This window comes from Pseudochaenichthys georgianus, chromosome 10, assembly GCF_902827115.2.
Source record: "Pseudochaenichthys georgianus chromosome 10, fPseGeo1.2, whole genome shotgun sequence".
NCBI classification, from domain to species: Eukaryota; Metazoa; Chordata; class Actinopteri; order Perciformes; family Channichthyidae; genus Pseudochaenichthys; species Pseudochaenichthys georgianus.
The window spans coordinates 7,785,566-7,803,650 of NC_047512.1; the positions used below are offsets into that span (position 1 = coordinate 7,785,566).

The following is an 18,085-nucleotide window of genomic DNA, read 5'->3' on the forward strand; positions in this document are numbered from 1 at the left end:
AGAGGGGACACATGTTGATGTAGAAGAGACATGAAGAAGAGGGGACACATGTTGATGTAGAAGAGACATGAAGAAGAGGGGACACATGTTGATGTAGAGGAGACATGAAGAAGAGGGGACACATGTTGATGTAGAGGAGACATGAAGAAGAGGGGACACATGTTGATGTAGAAGAGACATGAAGAAGAGGGGACACATGTTGATGTAGAGGAGACATGAAGAAGAGGGGACACATGTTGATGTAGAAGAGACATGAAGAAGAGGGGACACATGTTGATGTAGAAGAGACATGAAGAAGAGGGGACACATGTTGATGCATAAGATACATGAAAAAGTGGATTTTGCATAATAGATGACCTTTAAGAAATATATATTTACTTATTGTCGCCACCTAGTTTTGCATTATATTGATAGAATTAGTGTTAGATGTAGATGGAATTGTTGCTTGAAGTAGAAACAATTCAAATAAGCTTTCCAGCTCTTAATCTAATTTTGAAACCTGAACAGGCATCTTCTCCTGCAACTTAGATTGTTGAAAAAGCAGTATGTTTTTTTTAAACACCTTTACTGCTGCTCGGTAGACAAAATAATGCTATAGAAATGCAGTCAATTTACCAATGTCAACTTCCATCCCTAGATGTAACCTCAACAAATCCTCTAGGAGGTGATTGTGTGAGTTAGGACGGTAATACTCTCCATCTGCCTCTTGATGTTGAGGTACCAGTGAGTAATAGTTCCGACTCGTATGGTGGTTACAGTATGTGTTCCCCTTTCACGCAGCATTTGCTAATAAAATACATTTTGATTCTCTATTACATAATAATAATAATAGCTTTGATTTATATAGCGCCTTTCAAGGGACCCAAGGTCGCTTACATGGTGCCTAATTGTCTCAAACGAAGGCCTCCGGTCAGTCAGGATGTTCAGGTGCACTTCAGCTCACTTGCGCCACCAATGGGAGCCGCAGATTAACATGATCCAAGGTCCTTAGCAGCTGTGCGGTCACTGCCAAACTGCACATCAAGATAATGCGAGAAAAGTCATCCCTGTCATTCCCTTGTCATAGCTAGAAGAGTAATATGTCATCTATGTTAATGTGCATGCACCCCAAAGGACAGACTATTAATTGACCTAACCATAAACCTATCCAGCTGGCGGTTCTGGTCCACCAGTGGCCCATAAAATAAAAATATTTGGGGATTTATTGAATATGGAAAAAACGTTTTAATACACATGCGGCTTTTATGCATCACGTCATTTATTTTGCTTGTTTTCATATTTGAAATTGAACAACACCATCTGTATCCTAATTTTTCCCAGATTTCGTTGTCTTTAAAAATGGTGATAGTTATACTGTGTCTGACCTTACTTGTTGTCCTGCACTTGGCTGCACTCTGTCCTCAAAGTATGAAGGTGGTGTCACTGTAATCTCTGTGTCAAGGGAGTGTGACACTTTAATCTTCCCGTGTACACTCATCTGCAAGGTCAGTGAACAGCTGACCTAGTTATCGGAGAGGCTGTTCAACCCCTGCAGCAACCAGCCCGCATCATTCCTTTTTAGTTAGTAACCCAAAACCAGGTGTGTATTGTTTGGCAAGAGACTGTTCAAAACAGTACAAGGTCATCCATCTGTAGAAGTAAGGACATTAACATTCATGTGAGACATTTATTGAGTGGCTCGTAAATTAAGGTCATCTTCTTGGCTGCAGATATTTTAAGCTTCAGATATAAAAGTATGTTGGCCATTTTATTTTTAGCAAAATCGGAATGTGAACAAAACCAGGGAACACTACTCTGTAATAACTCTGGGATTGCTTTGCATTCACAGTGAAGGCCTGGAAATGTTATTGACTACTCTACAATCATGTTATTATGACTTAAGATCTTAAGTAGAAAAATCTAAAATATCGATACAGAATGAGCTTTTTAATCTACGAACTTTTACGTGGCAGATCTTCAAGGAAGAGCAGGTCCATTAACTGTTTTCATAGAACATGGGTTTAGTGCAGGTGCTAGTGAATACTAGGGCTGTACCCGAATATCCGAATATTCGTTCGTTGAAGTACTATTCAGTTTCAATTTCGTTATTCGTTTTTTAAATTGAATTTATTGAAATCTCCAATATCAACGTAAGAGCTTGTCCGGGGAGGGCTAACACTTAACCATAAACGTTATCGTTTACTTTCTCCGTCTTTATATGTAGATATTACTTTTTTCCGTTAATCTCCGTCACGTTGTTTTCAAAGCTACAAGAACTTCCTGTCAACAGCGCTACCTCTCCTTCAAAATAAAAGCATGTCCATAAATCGGAAGCCAAGCCAAATTACACTTAAGACATATACAACTGCAACGAAAGTAACAAACACAATGCGATATCCTTTTCAATTTCAAAGAACCCAAATTGGGTTAATAACTATAAAACGACAATACTGGAGAATAACAAAATGAATGCTGTGAATACACCAAAATATGCGCGTTGAAGCGGTTCGCTGCTGATTACTACGCCCCCGCCCCGCGTGGGCCGAATATTCGCTGCCGATTACTACCGAATATCCGGAGCCCGAAAAATGGTATTCGGGACAGCCCTAGTGAATACATTTATTTATTTACATTTTCCGCACTCTCGCGGGAATATCTCCGCATGGAGCAAGCTTAAGTTTTGATTGCATGATTTAGCCAGGGCGCAACACCTTCGTCACACATGTTGCCACTTGTTTGTACCATTTTCAGGCGATTTGTAATCTGTTCTAGAAAAAAAAAGTGTTTTTTAGGATTTCGAGAAGCATATAAAACAAACAATGGATAAAAGTCTACAGTAAGTGGAGAAACGCTGCGCTACTGGATTGTCAACGGGGGGAGCCTCGCTGCGGGGAAATTCTACAGATGGCCAGTCCGCCCCTGAAAAATGTAATGTATTACATTTTTTATTTTTTTTATTTTGTAATCATCTTGCGACCCTCACTCGGGCTCGCGACCCCACTTTGGGAACCCCTGGTTGAAACTTATTGGCCTCACACTCAGACCGCACACATCACTTTGATACTGTCCACCCACGAAGCAAACCATTTCCTGCTGGTGTACAGTAGAAGGGAAAAGCAGCGATGAATACCTAAATGGCAGCATAAAGGGAACATATTTACCTCTCTCTTTTCTCTGTTTTTCTATCTTTATGTGCTTTCTTTCTGTCTAAGTCCCGAGTACCAAACACGACATATCTCTGTGCCCCCCCAGCACCCCCCAGCAGCAGAAATGAGGCCTACTGTCGACCTCCTTGCTTACACACAGCAGTCCATTCCTTTTGTAACGGCTCCAGGCTTCACAACGGGCCAAGAAGCTGACAGAAACAAAACACACAGCTGACCCAGACACTCTACATCTACACACTTTTTCTTCCACAGCTGTGCAAATACATGTAAAATAATCTTTCAGGAAATGTAATAATTGTTTTGGCTTCCAACCCAGCAGACAAAAGCCCCCCTCCCTTTTTCTATGACCAAACCTGTGACACTCTAAGAAGAAATGGATTGTAATGGCACGTTTCCATTGCAGGGCCTCGCACGGCTTAGTACGGTATAGTTAGGCCTTGGTAGGCCAGGCTCACTTCATGTTGCGTTTCCATAACAGTTTAGGAACTGGGGTAGTAACTATAGTAACGCAGTGTAGGCGGAGCCGTGACGTCATCTTCAATGCGAACCACAAAACCAACATCAGCCGTTAGCTGTTAGCACTCAGAGCTCACAGCTCCTCATATCTGTTCAGAAACTAGACAAAAGTTAAGCAAGTACAAACCACAGACTGTCTGTGTCATGGCTAATACAGTCGCTGGTTTATTTATGTCTATATAGGCCGTTGTTGTGAGTGTGGACAAGCATATACAACGTTAGCTTAGCGGATCTCCATTCAGAAAACACGCATTTTACATCACATTGCATTTAGCTGACGCTTTTATCCAAAGCGACTTACAATAAGTGCATTCGACCAGGAAGATACAAACTTTAAGACAACGGAATCATATAAGTACTTCAGGGCTAAAACATTTCAACTGCTACTCAACTGGCTTTAGATAAGCCAGTCCTTTATTAGTACTATCGCTCGAAGTGGAGTCGAAAGAGATGAGTTTTCAGTCTGCGTCGGAAGATGTGCAAGCTATCTGCTGTCCTGATGGGGGGCTCATTCCACCGGGGCACGATGGCGGTAATTAAAGTTTCAAAGTCTCAAAAATGCTGCAACTACTGTCACAAACTGGATGAATGTGAAGTATTTTGTTAAAGGAGGATGAAAGCGTAATTAAGGAGCACTATTGGAGTGTCTTTGATGGTTATTGGACTCGGGGTTAATTCATTTGGATGCCCGCTGTATGAAGAAATTAAACAATTCACAAAGGGATTAAACTGTTTAAAACACATGCTCAAAGTAAGCCGGATTTTGCCGATGTGTTTTATGTGGATTCAAAAGGCGTAAATAATCTACAAAATGGAACCGGCATGGACAATTATTATCCAGACAAGTTTGGTTTGGACACTTTACGGGCAGAAGAAACATTTCTATTAAAGAAACAAATATACATTTCTGTTTTTGTATGCCTTTTATTAGCTACTAACTTGAATTTTTATTAAAATTAATTAATCCATTTTTAAAGCGACAATCATGTATTGCGTTACAATTATATGTAAATTTAAAAAATATATATATTTGGCTTCAAATCATCTGAAGCCTGGCACACCCCGCGATATTTGGCGCGCCCCCCAGGTTGGGAACCACTGTTTTGAGGGGCCAGAAAAAGTGTGAAAAAGTACCCGTTAACCAAAACTACCCCTAGTGGAAACGCAACAAAAAACGGTCCGGCTTTGGCACGGCACACTTAAACCGTGCTACGCGCTGCAGTGGAAATACGCCATAAGTAGGCCTGGTCCTAAAAGTCCTGCAACAACCACTATTCTTGATTGGGACAGTTATATCTCTGTTGCACTTGTGATTTTTTTTTTGCATTTTCATGTGAGGCATTCACAGGGTTGGGAGGGTTACTTTGTAAATGTAATCAGTTACTGATTACTGAATACATGGCTCTGAAAGTAATCCGAATACAGTTACAGTTACGTGTCTTAAAAAAGTAATCAGATTACTTTTAGATTACTTTTGGATTACTTTCTTTTTCCATCACAGATAGATGGGTATGTTTTGGTGAACAGGAGACACAAAAAGCAAAAGGAAACTGAACGTGTTTTTACTGTTTTAATGGCTTATCAAGAGCACGACTGAAACATAACATCTGAAACGATGTAACAACATAAACTTTTTGGGAATGCAGCTTGGGACGTGAGGAGTGAGGGACACGGCTTAGAACGGGCGTGTCGCCTTCTGCAGGACATGAATTAAAATGTCGAACTCAGACTTTATTTTAAGGACATTTCGACCAGGGGTTTAGAGCTATATTTGTTTAAGCACCGGATTGGCAAAACAGGAGAGTGTGTGCACCAATCTGCCTTGATCTATGAATTCATGTCCGTGACTCTCACAGTATCTGCTGCCCACAGCTGTTTTATAGAAGGAACACCTCCTTCACTTCATGACATCTCTGCAGCGCCAGGAGGCAGCGGGAGGGTTCGCTGTGTTTACCTTCAGAATCATTAGAAAGGCTAAAGAGCGGTGTGGCTGATGTGTTTTAACCACACACACCTCTACAAACACACACACGATTTAAACGCATACTTTTGTTCCTCCATGTTTCGTTGTTATTATTTCACTGAGCGGACCCGAGCATTTTTTTATCCATCTGCGGCGGTAATAGGTTTTGTGCGCTGTGATGATTCGACTGTACCTTTAGTAATGAATATTAAATGGTGAGAGGAAATCTTTCTTTAAGTAATCCAAAATGTATTCATTTCAGGTTTACGAAAGTAACTGTAATCAGATTACTCGTTTTTTCAAATGTAACCCGAGCTGAATACAGTTACTTGATTTTTGTATTCTGATGACGTAACGCCGTTACATGTATTCCGGTACAACCCAACCCTGGGCATACACAATGAATAAGATGCCCTATTCGCTCACATACATAAAGGTGAAAGGTCAACATTTCAGCAGAAATGTATTTATTTAATTTTGAATTGTGAATTTTGAATGTCCATGTTTGTACTAGTGTTTTCCTTCTTAAAATGTTTTTTAAATATTTTTGAGATTTGGTTGAGCAGGGTATACTTGTACTTTTACTAGTCCTTTATTAGAGATGTGTCTGTTGTTTGTTTTTAGTGTCAGGATGGAACCCTTGTATTTTTCTCTGCAAACAGAATCTACCTACGGGTACAAATAAATAACCTGAACCTGAAGCTCATATGCAGAAAACGGCAATTTGGGTTCAATTTATTTCCAACATGTTGCTGTGACAGACCATTACACATGTTTGGGACCTGTTCAGATTCTCCACCATGTGTTTGTGTGCAAGTAAATGTTGTGCAACAAACAAGAAGCCTGCACTTGAGTTGCTATATTCGTCCACGGAAGCACACATGCCTGAAAATGTACTGTACGTCATGCAAATACATGCAAACAGGCAGCCTCACAGGATCTGAGTAACTATTGGCCATTAAATCCCCCTGTCACAACACATTAGCCCGCCACGGCCATTTGGTCAGGATGATTGCGGCTTATGTCAAGCTTGTTAGTGTTTAGTGCTGTTAACTAGAGAGGGACTTGATATACGGCTACGGCTCTTTGTGGACCATTCTCTGGATTTATCGTGAGGGAAACACGTGAAAGGAGTGTTCTATAAAGGTTGTTGGGCTTGTTTCTTGGTTTCTAAGTAGAGCGCTTGTGTTTAGACTTTAGAGTCAGACACTGACTTGTTTTTTAATGGTGTGTGTTTGGTTGTTTTTGTTATATTTTGCCAACTCACTCCGTTCTTCTCTCTTTCTAGGCTGTGACAGGAAGATGTTTTGGTGACAAGGACTTCAGAGGCGGTTTGGAGAATGGGATACTGCTGTGCGAGTAAGTTCTCACTATATCTTATTTGTTTGTATCTGACTGTCTTTAGCAATTAGGCTTCTGTACTAGCTGTCTCTTTTGCTTTTATCTTTGGTAATCATATTCTGGAAAGTTCGTTTTTGACACTTTCTGAGCGACGTATCGGCTTCTCAAATAATGTCTTTGTTTTTATTTACTTTTCATGGGTTAGAGATGATTGATTGTGTTCAAAGGTAAATTAAAATGGGTGACACCTTCATTAAAGCTCCAGTCTTGAGAGTGCAAAGGTCATAATCACAATGCTCTCTAGCAGGTCAAGTCACTGGCATTCTTGAATATATCTTTAAACTAAGTTAATAGTTATATCATTTGTATAGGATTGTGCTCGGCCTTTCTCTGCATTGGTAGGAAAAAAGCCCTAATAGTTAATCAAATGCAATATCTACGAATAACCAAACGCCCTCACTTGTTTCACTATGGTCCGGTGATCAGAGAGCCTGATACCCTTTACATGTTCCTCACATGAGACACGGTGAACTCTTTTCTGCTCATTATAAGGCGAGGTGCTAAAATGAGACTGAAAACACACACAGACACTTCCTCCACATTCCTATCTGACAAGTTCAGTTACACAACGCTGATGCTACACCCTGTTTGTTGTGAATACAGATGTCATATCCAATTTAAAAGTTTCCCCACTGGTTTTGGAATTTCTGGAACAAAGTCTTCACTTCTTGTGATTCACACATTATAAAATGATAACAGAATCTCATGCAGATAATGAATGAATCGCTATGTTTAGAACATTAATTGGCATCTTACTTGATAACTAATGAATCATTATTATTATTATGACTTTGTTGTTTCCAGTCTTCCAATTTAAGATCTGCTATTTGCTTCTGTTTGATATGATTGCAAATGCAGTATCTTTGGGTTTTATACTGTTGTTATTTAAAGTGGACCTATTATGCTATATTGGAGAAATATATTGTCGGGCCATACCATTACAAAACATGTCGGTGAAGTTTTTTGCTTAACATACCAAACCGATCAGCCATTGTAGCCTCATACTGCTCATACCCCTCTTTTGCAGCCCTATTAGACAAACGCAGATTTTGGGGTCCTTAGCTTGAAAAAAAGAGGAGGCGGAGCTAATGCCTGATCAGAAAGTTATATTCTGCTGTGATAAAACGCCATCCTGTTCTAAACCACATCAAGGTTCATTTCTGAAACATTATGGAGCTCAAATGCTTTTTCTCTTGCGGGTTTATCACAAGGTGAGTTCCTTTTTTTATTTCCTGCTTTTTAAACACATGTGCTCTCCAGTACAGGTTAGCTCTGAGTGTTAGCGAGGCTTGCTAATGTAAACAAAGACGAGATTATGTCCAAAACACGTTGTTTCTGATAGCAACTTTCTGTGGGTCGCCGCTGATTTGACGTCATGTCGGCAGCAAATCTGTATCCGCTCGTTGTACCCCGTTTTTAAAAGATTTGGGTACGGAGGAAAAGAGAGAGGGTTTTATTTTCTGACGCTGCGTGAGTTCCCCGACGCACCGGGGACACATATTTATGTATAAAAGACATCAACAAGTGCATTTTGCATGATAGGTCCCCTTTAATCATCAGCGTTTCCCCTACCATTGTTTTGGAGGGGCGCTGCGCCCTGCCAACGGAGCCCCCTCTGAAATTCAAGGTGTTTTTTATTTTAAATATATATATATAGCACCAAATTGCAACTAATCTATATCTACTGTCACTTTTCACATTGAACATGTGCTCTTTTATTAAGGCGAGACACGGCAGGCAAAAACATCGTTTTTCATGCACTGGTACATTTTGAGATGTTGTGCTATTTTGATGTTTTCTTTCAGGCTTTTGGAAGGAAAACGTACAAAATACACATTTAAGTGTTTATTTTACTATAGTCTGTCTATTTGCGTCGGTATATTTCTCCTAAATTCATCAAAAGTTAGCATTCTAACGTAACATAAAGTACAGCGACCGCTGTTTGCACCATGTCATCAGAGATATCGTTGGAAAGCTCCGTCTCTCCTGCACAATCTCATCGGATCCAAATATGGTCATTTCCTTTGTATCAGCAACCAATCGTGAAAGAAACTAAATCTTTCGTCACACGTGGTGTGCTAAAAGACTTCCTGGTTAGCTTACCGCTAGAAATTGAAATCTCAAAATGGCAAAAGAACGGCAAAAAAAACGTTCACAGAGAAGACTACAACAATTTTCACTTGCACAAAGCAAGATTATACAAAAAACAAATGACCCCGAACATGAAATACCTTCACGGAGTGCGTCGAGGCGCAAGCTGTCATCCAGAGAACAGGAGGGTTTAGCTAGCGCCTCACTGCAATCTTTAAAGGTCGTTTTCAAAAAATTTGTTTTTTCTCCTACTCCGAGTCCGAAATGTCCACTTCAGTTGCACGTAGAGACACCAAACCTTCCTGTTATATTCTTATCAATATTATGAGGGCTTTTACAGAAGGGTTTGTTCATATATCATTCATAGCCTGAATTATATAACATTTTATACCTAAAAACATGGCGAAAATTGATATTTTAGGGCTGTTGACAGTATTTTCTGATTTATCAATCAATCAATCAATCAATGTTTATTTATATAGCCCAATATCACAAATGTTACATTTGTCTCAGTGGTCTTCACAGTGTGTACAGAATATCAGTATGACAATACGACACCCTCTGTCCTTAGACCCTCACATCGTACAAGGAAAAACTTCCAAAGAAAACCCAGTTTAAAGGGAAAAATGGGAGAAACCTCAGGGAGAGCAACAGAGGAGGGATCCCTCTCCCAGGACGGACAGACGTGCAATAGATGCCGTGTGTAAATTGAAAAGATAATACATTTGCAACATAGGTAGTCCAAATGTTTGGAAATGCATGTGTGTATAATAGGAAGATGAATCCACGAGGATATCCATCCAGGACCTATGATCCAGGACCACAGCCACGACTCAAGATCCAGCGCTCGCGATCCAGGACACAGGACCGCAGGATCATCCATGACTCCGGATCCCAGCGTATATAGACACCAAAAAGAAAGACATTTGGGGAAGCTGGGTTAATCGGAACATGAGTGTACACGGGTATAGACAGAGAGAAGGAAGAAGTAAGATGTCCCCCGACAAACTAAGCCTATATCAGCAAAACTAGGGGCTGAATCTAATCAGCCCTAACTATAAGCTTTATCAAAAAGGAAGGTCTTAAGTGCACTCTTAAAAACGGATAGGGTGTCTGCCGCCCGAACACAAACTGGAAGCTGATTCCACAAATGTGGAGCTTGATAAGAAAGGCTCTGGCTCCCATTGTACTTTTAAAGATTCTAGGAACAACCAACAACCCTGCATTCTTGGAACGCAATGCCCTAGTAGGACAGTAGGGTATAATGAGTTCTTTAAGGTAAGATGGCGCCTGCCCATTAAGGGCTTTGTAGGCGAGAAGAAGAATTTTAAATTCTATCCTGTGTTCTATAGGGAGCCAGTGTAAGGCAGCCAGAACAGGAGTAATGTGGTCCCTTTTCCTAACTCTGGTTAGTACACGAGCCGCAGCATTTTGAATCAGCTGAAGCGACTTGATTGACTTCTTGGTACTCCCTGATAATAAAGAGTTACAATAATCCATCCTAGAAGTAACAAATGCATGGACTAGTTTCTCTGCATCGTTTTGAGGCAAGATATGCCTGATTTTTGCAATGTTACGTAGATGGAAGTAGGCGGTCCTTGAAATTGATTTTATGTGGGCGTTAAAGGATAAATCCTGATCAAATATAACTCCAAGATTCCTTACAGTCTCACTGGAGGCCAAATTAATGCCATCCATAGTTAGTATGTCTTTAGATAATTTGTTTCGTAGATTCTTCGGGCCAAGTACAATAACTTCAGTTTATGGAGTGATAAAAAGAGATATTCAAAATCAAAATCCCTTCTGTAAAAGCCTTAGATGCTAATATGACTACAAAATGAAACAAGAATTTTGAACCTGGCTTTATCCAAAGTTCAGATTTTGGTTCCTGAAATGTGTTAAAATATGCGCCTATTTAATGAGACAATGGCTCATTTGCATATTTAAACATGCTATTTCAGAAAACTTGTAATACAAGAAAAAAAAAATTACCCTATTCTCCTGGGGTGTCTCGCCTTAAATAAACAAAATGCTTTCATTTTAAGTTGTGAGTTTAGTGTTTTTCGACCCTAAGAAACACTGATGCATTAATCAATAACAATAATCCACAGCTCCTCTCTCTGCTCCAGAGGATTTAAAATATATATATCCCCATGCCCCCCCCCCCCCGCTCAGGCAGCTCCCCCCCAAAGCAGTAAACCTAGGGGAAACACTGATCATCATCCTTACATCCGCTTCTCGCAACGCTGCACAAGCAATTAGCCAACTAATGCATGTAAATGGTTTCCGTCCAGCGGTGGAGAGAGGTTTGTTTTGTATCTCACTGCTTCCAAAAGTGAAGTTCTTTACAACCTCGTTATCTTTCCGATAACCAAGGCGTCAGGAAATGTCTTTGTCCCTGACATACAAAAAGAGGATGTATTTATGTCGCCTGTACTATGTTTGTTTCGATTGTGTCTGTTTTTAAAAACAGGAAACACTCGTACAACAACACTTACAACTGGGACAGTCTTGAGTGGACACAAATGGGCCACACTCCCAAAAAGAGAATCTGGATTCATGTTTTGAAAAAGTCAATCTCAGGGGCAATAAACAAAGTCATCTGTACTGATGCTCCATGGCCATAGAGCAGGGGGGTCAAACTCAAATACACAGTGGGCCAAAATGAAAACATGGGTACTAGTCGAGGGCCGGACTGGTTCAATGTTTATTGCAGAACTTATTGAAATGAACTTATTGCACATATTAAACCTGGAACTAACAAAGCTTAAATGATTGCCTATAAAAACAACATTAAATGATCAGTTGCATTCATTTCTTATGGCTCTATCTGCAGCTTTTCCAGAGTCATTTCCTATCACATTTTTCCACAGGCCAACAACAGCTTCAAAACAACTATTTCCCTCAAAGAACAAACCAAACATGCCCTGTTGTCGTGAGAGAAAGTGCAGAAGGAAACATCCATTGAACTCAGGTTGCTGCTCTGATGCTAGTTCAGATACTTGGCGTCTCATCTCGGGTGCAAGGTCATCAATGTTTGGGCTCAGGCTCTGAGCGGAGGAGACCCTCAGGATGGAGTGAAGGTGTGCGTGCAATATACCGGCGGGCCAGATCTAATAGTAATTAGAAATTATCCTGCGTGCCAAAATGAAATCCACCACGGGCCCGATTTGGCCCCCGGGCCTTGAGTTTGACACACGTACAATAGAGGGTGAAATCCTCTATGGAGGCTAAATATAAAAGAATAAAGCAGACTGCAACATTATTCTGATAATGTCTTTCAAGAGTTGAAATATTGTCTCCACTGTTCGCATTGCCCACTCTCCCCACCTACACATAGTGTATGCGGCACTGAGAACACCCTTCTCTCTGGGTTGTTGGAAGTTATTCTGGGAAGCATGCAGTACAGCAGGAAGTCTGAGAGAAAGAGAGTTTACTAAAAGGTAAATTACAGCAGTTCATCACACAGTACCTGCTGGAATGCCATCAACATCACAGGGCCGCCGCCGGTGTCTAATACTGTAAGATTATCCCAGAGTGGGTTTTTAGTTTACAGTGCAGAATAATTACAGTGATGAAAACACACACAAAAGAGAGAAACTGGAGAGGGAGAGGGAGCGAAGAGGGGGGAACTGTGGCTGGTTCCTGACTGACATGCTGTCCAAGGCTGTAGAAATATACTGGAACAAAACTGTCTTGCAGTGAGATGTGACAGCAGAAGGACAAACCTCTTCCCGTGTTCCCAAGAGTCCTGGAACTATTTAACAGCTCCCAGCGGGGGAAGGAGACGCACCGATTCTCCACCGTGATTTAGTATCTCGGTCGTTATTAACCTTGGGCCAACGCCACCATGGGACCCTCAGAAAATGTTTCTCTCTCCCCCTTTTGTTCCCCCTCTTTACTCTAAAGACAAACACACAGCTTCACACACTCTATCTCTTTGACCTGCAGTTATTTCCTTCTGTATGAACTGGGTTTGAACTTTGCAGAGTTTCATTTCAAATATTACAAAGAAAAACAAATTGTTTTGTTTTTATTATTAAATGCAGCTTGTGATGTTTTCTTCCCTGTGTGTCTTCTGTTAGGTTGCTGAGCTCCATCAAACCCGGCCTGGTAAAGAAAATTAACAGACTTCCAACACCCATAGCTGGCCTGGTGAGTCCTCTTTCCTCCTGCAGCCTCACAACAACACTTCAGAGAGTACAATGATCTTTTTGGAAAATCATTTCTCTACATTTCTTTACTTTTCTTTTTCTGTTCACGTTGGTATATTTGCCTTAACCCATGGATGAAAAACGTTATGTATTTACATTTCAAATGGGCTGTCGTATGAGTGTGCTTCTCTCCAAAGCAATGAGGCGACCTAAACATTAACAACCCTGTCAAACACCTTTTTAAGTACATCAACATAGTTTGCCAGATTATTTCTCTACTTTTTAGCGATACATATCCATCCAAACTGGACCTTTAGTGAGTGCCAAGGAGGTGAGAAAGAAAGTAGTACTACACACATACACTGACAATAATCATGTGACATTATACAGTAGCAAGTGTGTTATGGGGGTTTGATTACAGATGGATGCAGTTCAAAGATCTCAGTTTCAGTCGTCACTAGGGTTGGATACCGAAATCCAGTTCCAGCTCTCTCTCTCTCTCTCTCTCTCTCTCTCTCTCTCTCTCTACACAACCTTTCTTATGTTCTTTCTCTAACACGTAGAATGTTATTAAGCGTTTTATCTCCTATGTTGTTAATATTGACGGCCATTTCCTTTATGAAGTGAACCCTCCCTGTCTGTGTCCTCACGCTGTCCTCACGCTGTCCTCACGCTGTCCTCACATCCCGGACTGTGAGACGGACTCGAAGGAGCACAGGGATGTCAGTATTGTTTATGAAGCAGGGTATAGAAAGTACATTATTGAAATGAAAATACTATTGATGTACTTTTACAAACGGTGAGTAGCTGGGCAGCTGCAGCATGTGTGTTGCAGGATGTGTTGGACACAGACTCTGTCTCACAGGCAGCAGGTTGCAGTGTAACATCAGAGGAGACTGGGCCAGTTGTACATGCTCAAACTGCACCACTTACAACTAACTAAACCATGCAGAGATTATTTTAATATAATTGTATTCAATAACCGATACAAAATGAAACAGTTAAGTGATTTGTAAATAGGAATACAGATATGACTTAATGTTTTCATAAATATATTTTTCTCCCAGTGAAATTGGCATGGGACTTATTTTTACCCTCTCAAAGAACCGGAATCGAAAAGCAGAACTGGAATAGTTCGAAAAATCCAAACGATACCCAACCCTAGTCGTCGCAGTAGACGTGTCCATCAGCAGCCGTGTGTGACACAGTTACATTCACAGTAGACTGTGTGACAATATCAGTTCCTGTCCTTTCATTGACTACATATTTTTATATTAGCAGGAAGAAATCCCTTCAAGGTCATCACACCTCAACTGAATAATGTTATTCAATAATTATTATATGAATGATTATATGAATTATTCAAGGTTAAGGTATTCATTTATATTGTATGTTAACGTATATTAAGATGTAAAAAAAAAAAAAAGTAAAAACTAAAGAGAGAAGGGGTCGGATTAAATAAGTGTAAACTTCTTCCGACCCCTTTTCGGACGTGTAATTAGCTAAAGTGTTGTTGTTTATTGTTATCAGACAATGATACTACAGATTATTCAATTATTATTTAAATATTTCGTTTAGTTATTGCATTCATTTGTATAGTACTGTATCATGTCTGTATCATCTTTTGTTTCATTTGTATTTTCTTTGGTTTTACACCCTTGAAAAAAATAAATTAATAAATAAATGTACGTTGTAGTCAGCAGTTTAAATAAAAAATGTATGTTTGCCCCCTGCTTTGAATTTCAGTAGACCTGAACACTGATACATTTAAACCAGAGTACAGTGCAATACACTGCAGCCCTTTCATGACACCTTAAGACCTTGATCTGGATGAAGTGACCTTTATGAACCAGGACCGGCACGTAAACAGAGACACACTGAAAGTCTATCGCTTAGTTCTTGTTAACTTACAGTAGCTCGCTGTTGTATTCCTGACTGCTGTCTTAAAGGCCGTTCGTGGAAAACATTGGGGGTATTTTGTTGGAAAGACCAGGTTACGGTACAAAAATGAAAGACCAATAATTAAAATGTTCAAACCCGTTAAGATTTCTTTCCTCTAAAATGTACATTTTCAAATATTTTCCAAGCAAATATGTATTGCTCATCCCGGATCCAATCTTAAATCACAACATGACAACAACATTGCTTAAGAAACAATATTAGATTTTGGCTTGGGACAAAATTAATAGTATGGACGATGAGACATTATTATGTATTTCATTACTGACCTTATCGGTGTGATTTAAACATATTCAACGACACTGACAGGTTGATTTGTCTCCGTCATGACAATCATAAAGTCAAAGTTGCATTTATGAGCTGTTGAGTCCCTATACACATTAGTGAGACACAAAGCAGGCTACAACATGGCGATGGTAACGAGTGTAAGGGGAGCCGGTAATCATTCAGATCACAGCAGGACACACGAGAACAGGAAGTCTGATTTGGGCTAAAACAGCTTTTCTAATCACACGGCGTCACTAATGGCTGCCAATCAGCCGTCTCTGGCTTTTTACAAGTGGCGATAATTACACCGACATTCTTTACAAGCCTTTTTCCCACTTTACAATCATTGCTAGAATAACACTTGATTATCCTGTTAGGGCTTACACTCTGGCGCTTCTGTGCTCACTCCCCGTGGTAGTGTTTGTCATCCTTGCATAACACATAAATGTGAAGTTCCTGTTGCACCTTGTTTTTGGTTGAGCTTTCTTTTTGCTTTCTTTCCCTCATCTGCCAACACCCTGCAGTCGTGCATGTACTTTATCACACATTCCTCTATATGTAGCCTGATGGCGAGTTATCAGTTAATCTGTGCTGCTGACAGCCACATGTTAAAGGGTTTGTAATGACTTTCAAAGATATATCAGGGTGCAGTGCCTCTTTTCTATAAGTCAACAAGTAACTGTAAAAACGATTAACTTCCTCGGGTTGTTAAATGGAGTGTTTAGCTGCCTAATTTCAATGAGATGAATCAAGGCTGTGGAAAACAAATGTGAAGATTTGATTTGCATTAGCAGTTTCTCTTCCAAAGTAAATAATAATAACATCAAGCATGTGGATACAGTAACGCTACATTTGTTTGTAATTCAATCTATAGAGAGGCGAAGTCCCTCCCTCTCCGGGGGACCTCCATGGGACCTTATTTTGGAAAAAGTATGTATTGAAGTCAATGGGGAGAGAAAGATTATCTTTCAATCCCGTTTGAATTGTGCCACGAATTGCACATATGATGTTTGTCAATTTCAAAGAGAATTTTGCAAGTCTTTGATTTGTAGTCTTTCTAGTTGCGTATTTTCCATAGTCTTATATTTCAACAGTTTTACGACAAACTGTGACTTTTTTTACATGGAAATTATTTTGTAAGATTGACAAACATCATGTGTTTAATTCGTGGCACAATTCAAACGGGATCGAAAGATACGTTTTCTCTCTCCATTGACTTCAATACATAATTTTTCCGAAATACGGTCCCATGGGTCGGAAGTAGATGGGCGGGACTTCGCCTCTCTATTGGACGAACACACACTTTCGAATGTTCCATTATGGAAAGTATCAATATGTTTCCAGAGTATGAATGCGGCTTTGATTCATTGTTGTTGTTGTGCTGGTGGATGCTTTTGCTGAAAACAACTAAACCTATTAGCCATAGGTGAGGCGCTGCAGTTTCAGGATGGATAAACATTGCATGGCCATTGGTAACTGGCCCATAGGGGCGGATGCATCATTCCCTGAACACAACATGTTTACAGTAGCCGTTTGAGGACAACATACTATAAGAAAAAGAAAAATCACACCTACTGGTTTGCAGTCTGTACAATAAAGCCTGTATACTCTGAACGTTGCATACTTTGACCTCTTGGCTTCCTGCGGCTTTGCAGGTATTTTTCCTCATGGCTGTGATTAAAGAGGCGAGAAACACATAAACAAGGCGTCTGCTGTTATCTGGACCATCGTAATAAAACACAGGCGACTCCCCCTTCCTCTTCCTGTTTGGGGGCTAATGGGAAAATGAGTCTCTGAGGAGCTCTGGCTGTTTTGTAATTAGAGCGGCGACCTCAGTGGTTTGGCAGCTCGGCCCTGTGTGTCTCAGTGTTGGTCTGAACAGGTTGGTTGTTGCGTTCTGGGTCCCCGGACGTCTCCGGGTCCACTGGTATGCTCATGTTTTACGGTGTGTAAACAGACGAGCAGTGGATAATGCCCTGCATGTTAAATGGTAGCAATGTTAGAAGAATGTGTTATTGCGTCAACGTTAGGGCAACAGTGACGTACACGGAGAACAACATGACTTCAGAGCGATATGTAAAACCTCCAGCTTGGGGGATTTTCATATTCATTTGAAGGATTGTATGCATTGTTAGTATTTCTGAGATAATTGAACTGCCCTTGGTGGAGTGAGAGATTTCAAAGTCCTGACAGTTGTGCATTTTTAGGAAATCTTATGCATCGAATAGTTAGAAGAATTTACTATGAAAATTAAACTATTTTGATTCGAATGAAACCACATCAGTGTGTAAGCATTATCCTAATATTGCATTTTCAAGACAATATTAGGAGTTTTATAAAAGTCACCTCTGTTGAAAGTACATTTTAAATAAAGACCCATTACTTAATACATCATTATTTATGTGTTTAAGATTGTGACTGCAACGTCTACCGAGCAGGAAATGCTCGCAATAAAAACAACTTGTTTCTCAAACTAAACTTATATTTAGCCTTCTTGCCCGACACTTGATGTTGCATCTAATCAGACATCAACACAGATACTGATTGATAATTACAAATAGCTTATATTGGCTGATGCATTGCGACAG

General features: G+C 40.2%; 1 protein-coding gene across 5 annotated transcripts in view; it reads left to right on the forward strand.

The window, feature by feature from the left end:
- The window catches only part of LOC117453711 (LIM and calponin homology domains-containing protein 1-like), a 122,425-nt gene that overhangs the window by 50,118 nt on the left and 54,222 nt on the right, over positions 1-18,085 (forward strand). For all 5 annotated transcript variants that reach the window (XM_034092645.1, XM_034092648.1, XM_034092649.1 and 2 more), the window contains exons 2-3: positions 6,914-6,984; positions 13,203-13,272. In XM_034092645.1, the coding sequence (XP_033948536.1) occupies positions 6,914-6,984; positions 13,203-13,272 (141 nt within the window). The remainder of the gene's footprint in view (positions 1-6,913; positions 6,985-13,202; positions 13,273-18,085) is intronic.